This window comes from Heteronotia binoei, chromosome 7, assembly GCF_032191835.1.
Source record: "Heteronotia binoei isolate CCM8104 ecotype False Entrance Well chromosome 7, APGP_CSIRO_Hbin_v1, whole genome shotgun sequence".
In the NCBI taxonomy this organism is placed as follows: Eukaryota; Metazoa; Chordata; class Lepidosauria; order Squamata; family Gekkonidae; genus Heteronotia; species Heteronotia binoei.
The window spans coordinates 52,827,775-52,845,539 of NC_083229.1; the positions used below are offsets into that span (position 1 = coordinate 52,827,775).

The 17,765-nt window shown below is 42.1% G+C and overlaps 1 protein-coding gene across 2 annotated transcripts in view; it reads right to left on the reverse strand.

The window, feature by feature from the left end:
- The window catches only part of HNF4G (hepatocyte nuclear factor 4 gamma), a 46,800-nt gene extending 41,448 nt beyond the window's left edge, over positions 1-5,352 (reverse strand). The window contains exon 1 of one of the 2 annotated variants that reach the window (XM_060243622.1): positions 538-750. In XM_060243622.1, coding sequence (XP_060099605.1) covers positions 538-655 — 118 coding nt within the window. In that variant the 5' untranslated portion in view covers positions 656-750. Of the gene's footprint in view, positions 1-537; positions 751-5,243 lie in introns of those variants that run through there. The other variant, XM_060243623.1, reaches the window with a different exon arrangement.
- Between the last annotated feature and the right edge of the window lie 12,413 nt (positions 5,353-17,765).

Genomic DNA, 17,765 nt, shown 5'->3' on the forward strand with positions numbered 1-17,765 from the left:
TGCAATGGGACAACACTCTTTGCAAAGATAATTCCAACACAACTGAAGTTAAAATGTTACGCTAATCAAATACCAAGAGATCTTCTCAGCTAAACATTAGCTTGTAGAGTTGTTACGATAAACTCATCCCAGTTTGTATATCAATACTTTGAACATATTGCTGTTCATTAAACATATTGACTGCAAATTTCAAGATAATTTTATGTATTACCTGTGTATTTGTTTTGTAAAAAAAAAAATTCCGTACAAAAAAATACCTTTGTTCCAAATCTGACAATCTGTCTCATTGTTTGAACTCAAAAAAGAAACTTTTTCTACTTTTGATTAATTGTTCACTGTCCTGAAGTTATTATGTAGAATCAGAATTTTATTTTAGGTACCCTAAATGCCAGTTAAGTCATCTTTAATTATTACCATTCAAAACAAACCTTAGCTGTGCTATCAATAATGAATAAAAACTGATTATTCATTTTTGTGATCTTGCCCTTTCAAATTTAATTTTTTTTTATCAGTTGGGAGGAGAAATAGTACACTCACCATTGCCATTATATAAGACCTGCATCGTTTCAAACTCCAAACTCGTGTAGCTTGGGTCTAAGACTTCACTATAATTTGCCATCTCCATGTCCAGGACTGATTCAGAGATCCTCATCATTGAACAAACCCAAGAAATGACTGCTCTTCTAGTAGGATGCAACCCAATCTGTTTGGCTGGTAATCAGTGATTGATAATTGAAGTGGTAACTGTAACTGTGTCACTTACTTGTTGCAATGGGAGGAGTTATAAAAGTGCTTCAGCATGCCATATTCTACCTGTATCTCTCCCCCTCCCAGCATGCCCACTTTATGATTCACCAAAGCAATTCATTGCGATAACTAGGGAGTGTCTCATGGAAGGTTTTAAGGAAGAGTTCTGATCAGCAAGATCCATTGGCTGTCTGTTGTTTTTCATAAAAATACCAAAACTTTGTTAAACCCTTAAAATGGACATAATTAGACCAACTCCATAGAGAGAGAGAGATGTCCATACCGTTCAGTGTTGAAACTGTCTACAGGCTTTTGGATGCTGCTTCTCTATAGAAAAAGATAAGAATATCCAGTTGCTGTAAACCTTTTTCACATCTATATTCCAGCAAGGGGTTCTCTTGTGGGAGGGACAAGGAGAGGATGAGTGTAAGGCTCAAGGTTTGCTCTTGTGACTCACAATATATATATGAAGTGACAGCTAGACCTAAAATATACAAAGGTATTCTTACATCTCTTATGAAAACAATGGATGTTTATGGTTGTCGCAAGTGTACCCATTCTACAGAAATGTTTTTATAAAGAAAATAATCATTTTGCGTAGATCCTTTTTTATCAGACCTTGTCCAGGTGCTATAAACATTTACTGTCAAGCTACCACATAATATGATAATCCAAGTAATTCATTCCTTGGCAATGTACTATTTGTATAATACATACAATACGCTCCCCTTAAAGATAACATTTAGAGAGCTATAAAGCTATGATTTGTTGCACCTCATTAATAGTTAACATGGTGTTCTGAACCTTGTTCAAATGAAGGAAAGATATTTGAAATTATTATATCTAGCTCAGAGTGACCACTCACGAACTTTCAAAGCTAGCTTCATAACAGCAAGGAGAAAAGTCACCTCAGCAGTCAAATATCAGCAGGAGACTGCATGACTGGAGTGGTTAATGCTTTAACAATATAGTCAACATGCTTCCATCTTCCACTTTGGGGAAACCAGCAGGTTTATTCAGGATTAAGGATTCAGTTTATGGCAATTTACTTATCACAACTTCAACGTAAACAAATTAGCTGCATCTAGATAAAACAGGTTAAACTTCTCATTTCTCACCCAATAATCTTAGAGCAAGCAACTTTCCTTTTGACCACTTTTAAGTTACTGAAAGTTTCTCTCTCAATAGCTCTGAAGGAAGAAAGAATTTCAGACTCATCAGTATGACTTAGTTGTAGGTATTCTATAGGTTTTGAGTACTAGAGAAAACCTATATCGGCCAGCCCATTCCACCAGAATCAGGCAAAGAGATTTTGTCAAAATTGTCTCATAAAAATATTTGTGCCAATAATAAAAAGTGGCATTTATTGCAGTCCATTGCTGAAGTCTAACACTGATCAAGTTGTGTCGTTTGTATAATTCATCTGCTGAATGGAGAGGATGTGCTGTATGAAGGATATTGAAGTATGTGAGTAATATTTCTGCTACATTGTAGATTCCATGTTTCAAGAAATTTCCAGCAGTTTGAAAGGACACAAGGGTGTTGATAAGTTTCAGGGCTTTTCCCACAAGGATTTAATGATTTTGCTTGTTAGCAAAGATAAAAACAGCCAAATGTGAGAAAGACAGTCATTCACATCTTGAAACCATAGACTGTGGGTGTCAAACATGCGGCTTGGGGCCAAATCAGGCCCCCGGAGGCTCCTATCAGACCCCCAAGCAACTGGCTCTTGTCTGTTGCCTTCTCCTTCTCTCTTGCTTCCTTCTGCATCTCAGCTTGCTTTGCTAGGCTTGCTCAATCACACAGGAGCTACAGAGCAAAACCTCTATTTTCTCCATTGGTTGAGGCTCCTTCCCCTCCTGGTTCCCTGGGGAGTGAGGAAAAGAGCCAGAGCTTCCTTTGCCCAGTTCCCTGGATCCCACAGGAGAAGTACAAAGAAAGCACTTTTAAGGCCAGCAAGTGTTCATGTTTTAAGCATGTTTTATTTTAAGTTTAAAAAAAAATCTTTAGTCATGTTTGTCTGTGTCCTTTAAAAAGTTTATATCTCTGCTACCTAATCTTAAATAGGTACACACATGGCCTGGCTCGACAAGGTCTCATTTATGTCAGATCCGTACCTCATAACAAATGAATCTGACGCCCCTGCCATAGACTCTGGATATTTTCATTATGGAAAAGGTAATGGAAAAGGTAATAAACTTGACATGAAGATGAGAGTCAACAGAACTGCTTTACTTTAAATGTTATTGTTTTATGCCATTTGAGGAAAGCAGTCTCCTACAGGGCCAAACAAAGCCAAAATATGGTTCTATGTTTTTAGACTTCTTCAGTTAGGCATATGCACAGGAGATGATAATGGCATCTCTCTAAGCATTGAAATTTTTAGTTTATTTTCTTAATCATGTCATTTTTATAAAGCTAAAGAAACAGTGAACAGAAACACCTTTCTTCCTAGATGGTTAAGCATGTTCTTTGCATTTATACATTTCAGAATATACCGTATTTTTCGGACCATAAGACGCACTCCCCCCCCAAAAAAAAAGTGGGGGGGAAAGTGCGTGCGTCTTATGGTCCGAATGCTAAAAGATGAGGGGGGAGGGGCCTGCAGCCCCTGGAAGACAAGTGGCGAGATCGCTCCCTGCAAAGTGCTGGGTTGGCGATTGGGGTGGAGGGAGCGATCTCGCCGCTTGCGTGCCTGGCTGGGAGACAAGCAGCGAGATCGCTCCCTCCGCCCTCATCGCCAAGCGCTGGGTTTGCGGAGGGGGGGGGGATTCCTCTTTCCCTGTCTGCGTGGCTTCAGCTGAAGCCAGGCAGAGAGGAACCCCCCCTCCGCAAAGGCAGCGCTTCGCCAAGCGCTGCCTTTGTGGAGGGGGGGAAGGGATTCCTCTTTCCCTGTCTGCGTGGCTTCAGCTGAAGCCAGGCAGAGAGGAACCACCCCCCCTCCACAAAGGCAGCGCTTGGCGAAGCTTCCTCTGTGCCTGTCTGCCAGGCTTCAGCTGCTGCTTCTAGTAAGGGCTGGGATCGGAGGCAGGATAGAGAGGGGAAAGGTGCCCAGATCTGGGTGCACAGCTTCCAAAATTTTTTTTCTGTTTTCCTTCTCTAAAAACTAGATGCGTCTTATGGTCCGGTGCGTCTTATGGTCCGGTGCGTCTAATGGTCCGAAAAATACGGTAACTCTCTTTGTTATTTTCAACCACCAACTTATATGCACCTGTGTGTTTACGCTGTAAGACTAGAACTGGGGAGAAACTGATTCAAACCTTACTGAGAGACTGTGGACCAGTCATTATTTCTCTTCCTCAACTGTCTCATAGGACTGTTTACAGGAATAAAGTGAGGAGGAAAACTGAGTATGCAGCCCAAAACTCCTCAGATAGAAATCTAATGTAGCAATAATAATAATTTGCAATCCCGTTGAAACTGCTTTGGAGCTTGTTTTAAGGCCAACAGAATCTCAAACACATAATTTTAATCTATTTTTTTCCAGACCAAGAGGCCTCTAGCCTACAAAAAAAAAAATTACAAGCAAATTTAAGATGAGTTCTAATCCAGTAGAAATGTGATATCAAGTGACACAAAGGTGAATGGGAAAAATGAATGCCAAGTGAAGAGACACTGATCCTTGCATCTTCTTGCCTTACCACCATGTGTATAAAGCAGCTATCGAATAGCTGTCTGGCTTGCACAGTAGCAGAAATTGCATACCACCTCCATGTTTGATGACCAAAACCAATAGTACATAAATACAACCAATCACAGCAGCTCTTGCATATGATACAGTTGGTTGCCTAGAAGATGCAAGAGCTTTCCAGAATAGAAACACTTCTTCCATAAATCTTGACTTTCGTAGCAGATTTCCCTCTCCTCCATCAAGGTGGTAGTTTTACAAAATATCATTTTTCTTGTTTTGGTGCTTCTGGTCATGCAATCAATCTTTCATTTTCAGATAGCTAGCAACTCAAAACTTTATAATTGGGGGGGGGGGTTAAAAACTACAAATCGCATCTGACTTTGGAAAATACATTGACAATAGAAGGAGGAAGGGACTTCAACCAACATCAAATGGTAAATAAACAAAAGAAAAGTATATCTGGTGTATATAATGGTAGCATCTACTTTGTTCACTTGTTATTTAAACAATTGGTAGAGTGGCACATCACCAATATGGTATTGAAAGGAAGCACAACAGGATGGTTGTATTGCATCTCAGTAGTTGAATGTCACTGTAGTTACATCAGCACAAGCACCTCTTCATACTGTGAGAGTTCCGGGTATGCATGTATCCACACACACTGTATATTCTTTGACATTACAACATTTTCATGGTTTAGTGGGCAGCAAGTTTCACAGGTTTAGTTTAACTTAAAGGGTTCTTTTTTATCTAGTGCTGAAAGTAGAGCTGCTTTCTAGAAAGTTTCCTTGCAAAGCTCTCTGTCTTTTAGCTGTGGTTGCCTATGACTGATTTCTAAAGAATTACGAGGAGTTACAAGACTGACCTCTTACTAGCGGAACAGCACAAAAGGCTATTAAAAAGGCTCTTGGTGGCTCTTGCTTTGTAGACTTCTCAGCATCTTAGTCCAAATCTGTTCAAGTAGGAAGTAACTTGCTGCATGTGCCAATCAGTGGGTTACACAAGTGAAACAACATAATCTGCCACTGCTCAACATAAAAACCCATTAAAATGTCAATATAAAGACTAGATTTGGTTTTCCAAGAACATCAGTATTTATTTCTCAATAAAAATACTTTGTTCAGATGAGAAAGTCCCATATCAAAAAGTAGATTATGCCATACCTCCCTCACCTTGTAGCCATTCATACAGAGATCAATCTACCTTTAACTATCCCTGGCACACCATGAAACACAAGAAGAGGGACTATTAGGATTCCTAAGAATTTTACCAAGCTGTTGGGGTTATGATCTCAAGCGTTAAAATGTTTCATGTCAAGAAGTGACAGGAATAAGAATGTTGATCTATACTTTTTGTTGTTGTTTATCTATTCTCAAACTTTATTAACGTTTTCAAACAGCATTTTAAAGATTTTTTTGTGCAATGAAGTTGGAAAGCAAATCTTCACATGAAAGACTGCAGCGTCTTAACAAAATCTTTTGAGGTGCTTGTCAAATGGACTGACATCCCTTAGGATTCAAGTATAAAAGTTGCATGCATTCTGTCCCCTTCCCTTTACAGTGCCCTTCTCTTTACAGCGCAGGGTGGAAAGGAAAGAGACAACCAGATGTCAGAAATATCATTTCTTTCATTATTATCATTTTAAAAAATTAGACTGTAATTTAAAATATCAGCTCAGAGATTCATAACTAAAAATCATGTCGCCTTTCCACCTATATATGTGCTTTTGTTGCAAAGGAGAGTTGCCAGGGGTGGGGGAACCCCCGGTTTGGAGCCCCTTGGGAAATTACCCCCAATAGACAAGAAACTGAAAATAAACACAGCATGCCTGGAAGTTACATAGGCATGTTGGTGAGGTTGGGAGGCAACACTCTGGTTTGGGGTAAAAGTCGATGGTAAGAAGCTAATGCTACCATAGAGTTTTGCCCACACACCAGAGTGTTGTCCCCATTGTCCCAGCATCACTTCCAGGTAATCTAGGCATGTCGTGTTTATTTCTGGCTTCTTCCCATCTCTGGGTGAGTGCACCCCCATCCCCCGCCCATTAGCCCAAGGGATCTGGCAACTCTATTGCAAACTAATTAACTCTGTGGAGTCAGTTGGCCTTGACTAGGTGTCCCCAACTTTTCTGAGCCTGTGAGCATCTTTGAATTCTGACAAAAGCTGGTGGACACAGTATGAAAGTGGGAAATGAGGGGGTCCTCAGACACCTAACCAAGACAAAACCCCTGGCACTGGTCCTGGGTGGAAGTTTTGTGAAGTGTACAGGCTTATTTCCCCCTCCTATTGAACTGTTACATCACAGATTGTCCATGTTACTTAACATATTGGGACCTGGGATCTGGGTATACAGAGATCATGCGGGAGCCTCATTTTGTACAACTGACTATTCTGTGATAATGGCCATATTGCAAACTCACCAGCAGGACAGACTCCATAGGTTGAGAAAATTAAATTCATAGACAGAGACTTAAACATCTGTTCATATCACACTATTTTTAAAACATGTTTTAGCAAATCTGGGGTTACATTTACAATGAACAATAGGAGTATTTAAGTGGGGACCCACAACAAACGTGTGAATCCCTTCTTTGCTTCCTTCCCTCTTCCTCTATCAATCTTCCCCCTCTTTCTCCCTTTTCCCTTATGTGTCAATCTACCCCAACCTCTTTTGCCCCCATCCATTCACTGTCAATCTACCAACCTTCTCTGATAACCTACCTCCCATTTCTCCCCTTTCTTGCATTCCCTTTATTTCAATCTCTTTCTCTTTCCCCCTTTCTCAACTACTTCCGCATCCTTGGCATTCGCTCACCCTCTACCCTAGCTCTCTTCATGCCTACCCCCCAACCCTGGCACTCTACTACTCCCCACCCCTCACATTCAGTCACTCCACGGTCTTGCTCTCTTCCCACCTACACCTCAACTCTTGGGACTCCTTCTCTGTTCTCCCCAAACCAATCCCCCTCTTTCTCTTTCTCTCTTCTTATCTTTCCCTCCTCTCCTAATTTAAATTACCCCACTATGGGTGCTTGTAAAAGTAAGTCAATGTTTTCCTTTCCCGTTTCCCTCCTCCATCGCTCATGCTCGGCCTTTGGAAGGCTCCTACTTCAGGCTTGAGTCACTGTATTAGTTCCTACCAGTGCAATTGACTTTTTACAACACATGCATTCCCACACAGCCTGACTGAGCTCTGTTCCCATCCTTACTGTGACTGACAGGAATTATTTTAAACAAATAAATTGGTTGCAAAACATATTAATCAGTCATTTTAAAAAATGATTTTTTAAAAGCTCCCATCATTCAGTGCCCATTTAGGTAGACCTTGACAAACGTTAGACTACCGATCTGTTTGCAGCATCAACATTTTCAGGCATGTGAATGGATCAGCTGGCTTAATGGCATTTATAGAATCACAGAATCATAGAATTGGAAGGGACTTCCAGGGTCATCTTAGTCCAACCCCCTGCACAATGTGGGAAATTCACAAATACCTTCCCCTAAATTCACAGGATCAGCATTGCTGTCAGATGGCCATCTAGCTTCTGTTTTAAAACCTCCCAGGAAGGAGAGCCCATCACCTGCCGAGGAAGCCAGTTCCACTGAGGAACCGCTCTGTCAGGAAGTTCCTCCTAATGTTGAGCCAGGAACTCTTGATTTAATTTCAACCCATTGGTCCTTCTGGGGCCCCAGAAAATAATTCCACACCATCCTCTATATCAGTAGTCTCCAACCTTTTTGGCACCAGGGACTGGCTTTGTGGAAGACAATTTTTCCACGCACCGGAGGGGGGGGGGGAAGGAGAGACATGGTTTCGAGATGATACAATTGTGCACTTTAATTTGGTGTGATGGTTAAGTGTGTGGACTCTTATCTGGGAGAACCGGGTTTGATTCCCCACTCCTCCACTTGCAGCTGCTGGAATGGCCTTGGGTCAGCCATTGCTCTCGCAGAGTTGGCCTTGAAAAGGCAGCTTCTGGGAGAGCTCTCTCAGCCCCACCCACCTCACAGGGTGTCTGTTGTGGGGGAAGAAGGAGATTGTGAGCTGCTCTGAGATTTGGAGGGCAGGATATAAATCCAATATCTTTTTCTTCTTCTTCTTCTTCTTCTTCTTCTTCTTCTTATTATTATTATTATTATTATTATTATTATTATTATTATTATTATTATTATTACTACATTGTAATATATAATGAAATAATTATACATCTCACAGCCCGGTTGCTAACAGGCCACGGACCAGTACCGGTCCAGAGACCAGGGGTTGGAGACCTCTGCTCTATATGTAGCCCTTCAAGTACTTGAAAATGGTGATCATATCACCTCTCAGCCACCTCTTCTCCAGGTTAAACATGCCCAGTCTTCATAGGACTTAGACCCCTCACCATCTTTGTCACCCTCCTCTGGACCCATTCCAGTTTGTCTATAGCTTTGTTCAAATGTGGTGCCCAAAACTGAACACAATACTGTAGGTGAGGTTTCACCAGAGCAGAGTAAAACGATACCATCATTTCATGTGATTTGGACACTATATTCTGTTAATACAGCCCAAAACTGCATTTGTCTTTTTAGCCACCACATCACACTGTTGGATCATGTTCAGCATATGATCCACTAAGACCCCTAGATACTTTTTCTGCATACTACTGTCAAGACAAGTCTCCCCATCCTATAACTATGCATTGGATTTTCCCTACCTAAATGCAGAACTCCCCATTAAAATTAATTTTATTGGTTTTAGCCCAGTTTTCCAGCTTGTCAAGATCATCCTGTATCCTGTCTTCTACTTTATTTGTGATCCGTCCCAATTTAGTATCATCTGCAAATTTAATAAGCATTCCCTCTATTCCTTCATCCAAATAATTGATAAAGATGTTGAACAAAACAGGCCCCAGGACAGATCCTTGAGGCACTCCACTTGTCACTCCTCTCCAAGAGGAGGAAGAACCATTCACAAGCACTCTTTGGGTGCAATATGTCAGCTAGTTACAGATCCACTGAAGAGTAACAGGATCCAAACCACATTTTACCAACTTGTCAATAAGGATAGTATGTCTCTCTCTCTCCCTCTCTCGGCTTGACTTCGCGAACAAAGATTTAAGAAAGATGCAGTAGTCCATGTCTGCTGCAGGCTCGCTGATGGCTGACAAGACCAATGCGGGACAGGCAGGTCCGGCAACAGTGGCTGCAGGGAAAAGTCTGATTTGGGGTTGGTGCTGTAGCAGTACGATTCTTCCTCAATCTCCTTTTGTCCTCAAGACCAGCTATGCGTGCGTTCTCAAAGGAAGAGACAGACTGGTGGATGGTGTGCCTCCATGCTTTGCGATCTGAGGCTAGGTCAGACCACTGGTGATGGTTAATGCAACAGGTACCAAGGGATTTCTTCAAGGAGTCCTTGTACCTCTTCTTTGGTGCCCCTCTATTTCGATGGCCGGTGGAAAGTTCGCAATACAGGGCAATCTTGGGAAGGCAGTGGTTTTCCATCCTGGAGATATGCCCTGCCCAGCGCGGCTGCGTCTTCAACGGCAATGCCTCAATGCTTGTAACCTCCACCCGCTTGAGAACTTCAGTGTTGGTCACAAAGTCACTCCAGTGGATGTTGAGGATGGTGCGAAGGCAGTGCTGATGAAAGCGCTCAAGGAGTCGCAGATGATGACGGTATAAAACCCACGATTTGGAGCCGTAGATGAGGGTTGTCATCACAACCGCTTTGTAAACATTGATCTTTGTGCCTTTTTTCAGATGCTTGTTGCTCCACACCCTTTTATGCAGTTGGCCAAATGCACGGTTTGCCTTTTCCAGTCTATTGTCAATCTCCTTGTCGATCTTGGCGTCTGAGGAGATGATGCACCCCAGGTAGCTGAACTGCTGGACTGTCTTCAAAACTGATTCACCCACAGTGATGCAAGGAGGGTGAAAATCTTCCTGGGGTGCAGGCTGGTGGAGAACTTCTGTCTTCTTCAGACTAACTTCTAGGCCGAATAGCTTGGCAGCCTCTGCAAAGCAGGACGTCATATGCCGCAGAGCTGATACCGAGTGGGAGACGAGTGCAGCATCATCAGCAAACAGTAGCTCTCGGATAAGTTTTTCCATTGTCTTGGAGTGGGCCTTTAGTTGCCTCAGGTTGAACAGGCTGCCATCGGTGTGATAGCGGATGTAGACACCATCGTCATTATCTAAATCTACAGCGGCTCTTTGAAGCATCATGCTAAAGAAGATCATAAAGAGAGCTGGCGCAAGAACACAGCCTTGCTCTACACCTGTGCCTATTGGGAAGGGCTCCGAGAGATCGTTGCAGTGTCTAACTTGGCCTCGCTGGTCTTCATGTAGCTGGATGACCATACTGAGGAACCTTAGGGGACATCCTAAACGTTCCAAGATTTGCCACAGGCCATTCCTGCTAACGGTATCAAAAGCTTTGGTAAGGTCGACAAAAAGTCACATATAGACCCTTGTTCTGTTCCCTGCATTTCTCTTGGAGCTGCCTGAGAACAAATACCATGTATAGTATGTGGAACCTTATAAAAAGTCTTACTGAAATCAAGGTACACTATGTCTACAGCATTCAATGCCACACTGAAGAGAACAGGTGATCGGCTCACATCTGACCATCACAGTAGAATACAATAAGTTTGATTTTCAAACACATTTGTTGCATTAGTTTCCCTAGCACGCATTCTGACCACAAATAGGCTTCAAATGCTTTTATTCTTTGGTCACATTTATTTGGAGTTAAACCCTGATGATGAAGATAATTGGCATGTACTGTACACACAATTGCAGCCACAGTGACCCAGGTAATATCTACATGTGCATTATAAAGGTTACAGAGTTCCACCTAAGACTATAACAATCCTTAGCATTTATACACCACAGTATGGTATTCAAAGCTTTTCACAAATTTTATCTTGTAATCCTTATAACAGCCCTATAAGGTGGGTCAATATTATTCCAACTTCCAGGCAGGCACCAAAGCTTACCTAAGGTCCCTTTGTTTGCATGTGATACTGGCAAACCGAGGATGTCTTGATTCCTATTGACTCACAACATGATACCTGTTCTCAATTGCCTTACAACATTTTCTAGCAATGGTGTTTCCTAATTATGAGGTAACCAAGAAATTATCTTTTGTAAAAGGATCCTTAATGTAGGAAACACAGCAGAACTATGGAACAGAAAATACATATCCAACCACTGCCTAAATAGCAATGGAAAAATAGGAAAGCCAGAATTCCACTGTGCTAGTGGGAATATGTGTTCAAAAACTTGAAGAACATTCTTCCACATTTGTCACTACTTAACAGTGATAACAAAAGATAACACTATATTATTTTCATTTTAAAAGAAAGAGAAACCTAATATCTGGCTATATCCTATACTGTGAGGGAAAAACAAAGAATATTTATTTTTATCACAACCTGGGTATTATTAAAGAGAGGAACATCAGAGAGATCTAGATCTACAATGTAAATTGACTGGAAAAACACATAAGGGAAGTAAAAATTATTTTAAAATATAAAGTTTGCTCTGGACTACCTGGACTAGCAATCAACTTAAGCAAAATATGCATTGTTCCCTTTGGAGGAGTAAGCAGCTGTTTTGGCACCATCAAGATATACACTGGCTAAGCTAGAACTGGCATGTCCTTGCTTGGGTCAGATACCTAAGAAAAATATCAGAAGCAATGATTTGTGACTCACAAAAGCTCATACTGAAATACATCTTAGTGTTAAGGTGTCACTAGACTCTCATTTCATTTAACCCAAGAAACAGTAATTGCTTCTACAAAATGAGACAAATTTAATCACATGCAGGACTCAGTAACTGATATATCATAAAATTCACTTTTTCAGTTCCCAATGCTCTAAAGAAGTCAAAGCCACCAAGTGCCTGGGCTCCTGTTTAGGCACTGCAGTGCCTATCTTGAGGGACAGAAAGCATCCTTGGAAAAGGCAGGTATCTCTTCTGTTGTGTTCTCACGAGAGAAGGAAGCTGGCTAGACAATCTGTTCACCTTATGCTAACCATGTCTGTTAATGGGTCCCTGCAAGGTTTGTAATCTATGAAGCTATGATTTCCTGACAACTGCATCCCTCCCTGAAAAGATCACAATGTGGATATGCCTTTACTGGCCTAATCATTATATTGATCACTGTACCATCCAAGCGCTGCAGCTTTCCTGATATGGATTCCACAGGAAATGTGATGTGTGAATTAGGGTTGCAAAACTTAATCCATTTCAGCAGCTGTTTTATCAGCTAAAACTATAGCTGATTAACAGGTTTAAATGCCAGTTTTAATCAGTGGGGACAAATCTGAAGAGCTGAGAGTCCACTTTATAATTGACTTTAGCTATTTTGGTTCTGGCATGATATGTTAACAATGAACAAATTGCCTTACACAAGTTGTCTCATGCTTCTCTCAGTACCTCAAAATGCACCAATTCTTTGGTAATAAGCAAATGTCCTTAGATGTAATGCCATCATTGATTAACAAGTTAACAATATGAAAAAAATTACACTGCTTTAAAAATCAATACACTACCCTAGCCTGAATGTATTCCATTTGTGAACCATTTTCACAACAACCTGTAAATTCTATTAGTTTGATCCATTGACCTGCAAAGTATGGATTGGACAAGAAGCAATTCACATGTCTAACACTGTCATAGGAATCCACAAATGAAAATCACTGTTACCACTTTGCACACCCTTAAAAAATTATCCAATATGCAGAATTTTTATGAATATGGCTTTAAGATGTTCAACTCGTGAACTACCAATCTGAACACAGCTCTCCAGTGGCCTGATTTTATGTTATGTTATATATAGTCCACCTTTCTCACTTGTCTAACACACCTTTCTCACTTGGTGTCAAGGCAGGTTACACAGGCGAATCAATACAATCAACAGATGGCCATTCAATAGGGTTGCCAAGTCCAATTCAAGAAATATCTGGGGACTTTGAGGGTGCAGCCAGGAGACTTTGGGGGTGGAGAAAGAAGCAAGGTTGTGACAAACATAACTGAACTCCAAAGGGAGTTCTAGCAATCACATTTAAAGGGACCACACACCTTTTAGATGCCTTCTCTCCATTGGAAATAATGAAGGATAGAGCACCTTCTTTGGGGGCTCATAGAGTTGGATCGCCTGGGTCCAATCTTTTTGAAACTTGGAAGGTGTTTTTAGATGCTATGCAGCAAGTTTGGTACATCTACTTCAAAACACGGCCCCCCAGAGCCCCAGATACCTGCGGATCAATTCTCCATTATACTCTATGGGAATTGGTCTTCATAGGGAATAATGGAGTGCCCAGCAGACATTTTCCTCTCCCCCCCTGCTTTCTAATTACCCTGAAGTAGGAGGAGGGCCTCCAAACAGGCGGATCTCCTGCCCCCACCTGGGGATTGGCAGCCCTACCATTCAATAAACCATGCAAATGGATTAGAGTTAGGCTTGCTAATCCCCAGGTTCCAGCAGGGTTTTTCCCACTTTTCCAGGCTCCCTTCTGCTCCCAGTCAGCTGGCCAGCAAGGGGAAGCCCCCACAGCCATCATGTGCCTTTCCATCTCTGGAGGCTTCAGACTCCTCTTGGAAAGGCTTCCTCTTGGGATGGTGTGTCTGTGTCTTTAAGGTTGGGTGGGGGTGGGGGGGTGCAGGCAGAACAACATGGCTGTTCCCAGTGGCTGTGAAAGTAGCCCAGACCCTCTGTTGGTTGCACAATTTTTTCAGGGGTCATTTGCATAGGAACGGTAAACTTGAACCTTTGGTTGCTCTATGTTACTGTGAAGAAGTTGGAAGTTCAGAAACTCATGAGTAGAGATGCCAATCCCCCGCTTCAGAATCATCAGAAACAGGGGGGGGGATGTCTGCTGGGCACTTCATTATTCCCTATGGAGATTGATACCCATAGGGTATAACGGAGAATTGATCTTGGGGTATCTGTGGCTCTGGAGGTAGAGGCACTAAATTTTCAGCATAGCATCTTATGACTCTCCTTAAACTGTTCTCCAAGCTTCAAAATGATTGCCCCAGGGGGTCCAATTCTATGAGCCCTGAAAGAAGGTACCCCTATCCTTCATTATTTCTAATATAGGGAAGGCATTTAAAAGGTGTGCAGTTCCTTTAAATGTGATGGCCAGAACTCCCTTTGGAGTTCAATTGTGTTTGTCACAACTTGCTTATGGCTCCACCCCCAATGTCTCCTGGTTCCACCCCCAATGTCTCTTGGCTCTACCCCCAAAGTCCCTAGATATTTCTTGAATTGGACTTGGCAACCCTAATTAGGGTTGTAGAACCAACCAGAAGTCTAAACACAGAACTGAAACAAAGTGTAAGTATTAACATGTCAGAGTAAATGAAGAAAAATTACACAACAGAATCCTAGTTTCAACAACCTATACACAGTAATATAGACCACAATCGCTAATAATTTTTCTAAATTAATTTTATGAATTATTTAGTACAGTGCAAGTGTATTGCCTGCACAGAAAAGCTGTCAGAACTGGAACGAACTTCAGACGATTCCAATACTTGTTACAAAGTTAGGATCTTTATTGAAGAACTACAGTGCTAGAGCAACGAGATAACAAAGGGATCTGTTGAGGCTGGGTGACTGGGCGTCAATGTGGCAGATGAGGTTCAATGTGGCCAAGTGCAAAGTAATGCACATTGGGGCCAAGAATCCCAGCTACAAATACAAGTTGATGGGATACCTTGGAGGTTCTGGCCTTAAGTCTCCCGCCTAGCGGCCTAAATTTTTCCTCCAGGAACTCACGACTGCATTTCCCCACATCGTTGGTGCCAACATGCACCACAACCACTGACTCCTTCCCAGCACTGTCTATAAGCCAATCTACTACACGCGTAATGTCCACTACCTTCACACCAGGCAGGCAAGTCACCATATGGTCAGTACACGGTTTTGCCACTCAGTTGTCTACTTGCCTAAGGATCGAATCACCAACTACCAAGACAACCCCTCTCTCCCTGCCCAGGGATGGTTCCTTGGCGCGAAAGGATACCCGCTCACCAACTGAAGAAGAGGTCCCTTCTGAGGGTGCATTCCCCTTATCCTCAGCACGGTGCCCTGTTCCTTCTCAACCCTCATGCTCCCAGGCAGCAACGGGGCTGCCACACTCAGAGTGGGGCTCATCTAATACGTCCCCAAGAGTCTTCTCCAAGTGCCTAACTGACTGTCTCTGCTTCTCCAGGACAGTCACCTCAGCCTCAAAGGTACGAACTCATTCCCTGAGTGCCAGGAGCTCCTTGCATCGAGCACCACTTCTGTCCTGTGGGCAGACAGTCATACATGTGACACTCAGTGCAAAACACTGGAAAGCCCCCACCCCCCTGCTGGCATTCTACCTTCATGATAGCTTTTTAAAAATATACAGTCCCCTTTTAAATCTTGTTTATGTGGCTCTCCTTCTGGAGGGTCTACTTGCTTTATTGGGAACACAAGGAAAATAGGGATCTGGGTTCTTGGTCCTTACACAGCCCCCAGGCTAAGAGCCACAGGCCAAGAGCCCTTTAGCTCTCGCCCTTTGGCTCGCGCCTCTGGCAAGGCGCAGCTTAATAATGCAAAGAGGATGGGGCCTCAATCTGCCCTAGGAACATAGCCACTCCTAATCAATCAGCAACAATCACCTTCAGCCCACTCAAACAAAACAAACAGCAGTTCCCCAGCAACCACAAACTCAGAATTTTCAGCAATCACACAGTCACACAAACTCAGAAATTCTCAGCAACTCTCCCAGCTGTTTAGAAAGCCAAACCTCACCGTTATAGCACTTCTTATCTGCTCTCTGTCAGAGCTCTCTGAAATGTGGATAATTCCACAGTTTGGGGGGCACAACAGAGAAGGCCCAGGTATGGGCAGATGCTGATTTTGCCCATTTGGGAGGTGGAACCTGAAGAAGACCTTGCTCTGATGAGCAAAGCTGTTGTGGCAGAGTATAAGGGAAGAGGCAATCTCACAGATATGAAGGTCCAAGGCTATGAAGGGCTTTGTATGTGATAGCTAATACCTTAACTTGAGCCCGGTAAATGATGGGCAGCCAGTGAAGAACTGTCCATTCTTGCTAAGGGTCTCGGACTGCCACATCAGATTGTCAAGTAGCAGGTGGGTGGGCAAGAGGTTGGGATCACCATGCTGACAGTGAACGCTCTATGTTCAAAGGTCTCATTGGCAATCATTTGCTGTGCTGCTATTAGACTTTAGATTAATTATTCAAACTTTTTCTTGTGGTTTTATTTAATATTGATATTTTAGTATATCATTGTTGAAATTTATGTCATTTTATGCCATGTTGTTAATAGCCCTGAGCCCGCTTGCAGGGTAAGATGGGATAAAAATCCCCAAATAAATAAATAATCAAGCCTAAAAATTCCCAAGGGTCTCATATCACATATACAGACACCTTTTGGGTATACACACATAGGTTCCTTATGCAAAAGATTATTAAACACATGGACATCGAAACCAAGGCCAGCGGGCATGATCCCACAATCAACCCCTACAGGTGTGTTTTCCTGAGCCTTGAACAGGCATTCAGTGAATAGAAATATGGTGCCGTTTCCAACAAAAGTGTGAGATCTCACAATGTTTTTAAACTGCCCTTTAATTCCTATTCATTTCAATGTAATCTGGATGGCCATAACATTTTTTCTTTATAGTAGGCAAGAAAGTACATCAGGTATAGATTCTCGGTGATCAGATGGAGATTTGCTGAGTTTTAGTTCAATAGCATGTGATGGGTGCAGTTAGTTAAATATTGTTTAAATCAGGTAACTTATTCTTTCCCTTTTAAAATACTTTATGGAGGGTAGGCTAGAAAAGGGGGAGAAAAGAGGAGAGAGTTCAAGAGTAAGATAAATACCATGATGTGGCTGGTTTTTATAAGATAAAAAAAATCTCCTTGTTGAAGAATAGCTAGGTAATTAGTAGTTTGCTAATAATCTTTGGAAAACATTGGCTTGTGGTTGGTCATAAACAACATTTTATACAGATGATTAGATAAGTTTTACACATACCTTGGTCTCATTTACCTTGACAAAAACACTTTTATAATGTTGTTTTACAACGAGAGCGCTATGGCTCTTTTTCCCCCATGAAGAATTATCATTCACTTTTACCATGAAAAGGAAAACAGAGCTAAAAAGTAAAGACTGGGAAGGGAACAGATAAGAGCCTAAAGAGACTTTTAAAAAATTATTTCAAGTTCTCTTACTGCTTTCTTTTCAGTTAACCAGGTCCCTCTAACCAAGGGCCTATTAGGGTCTGTGCTGAAAAATACCTGGAGACTTAGGGAGAGGATCTGGGAGAGGGAGGGGCTTTCCCCCCAAGCAGTCAAAATTCAGTAGACCCTGAGACAGAGTTAGAAAGTTG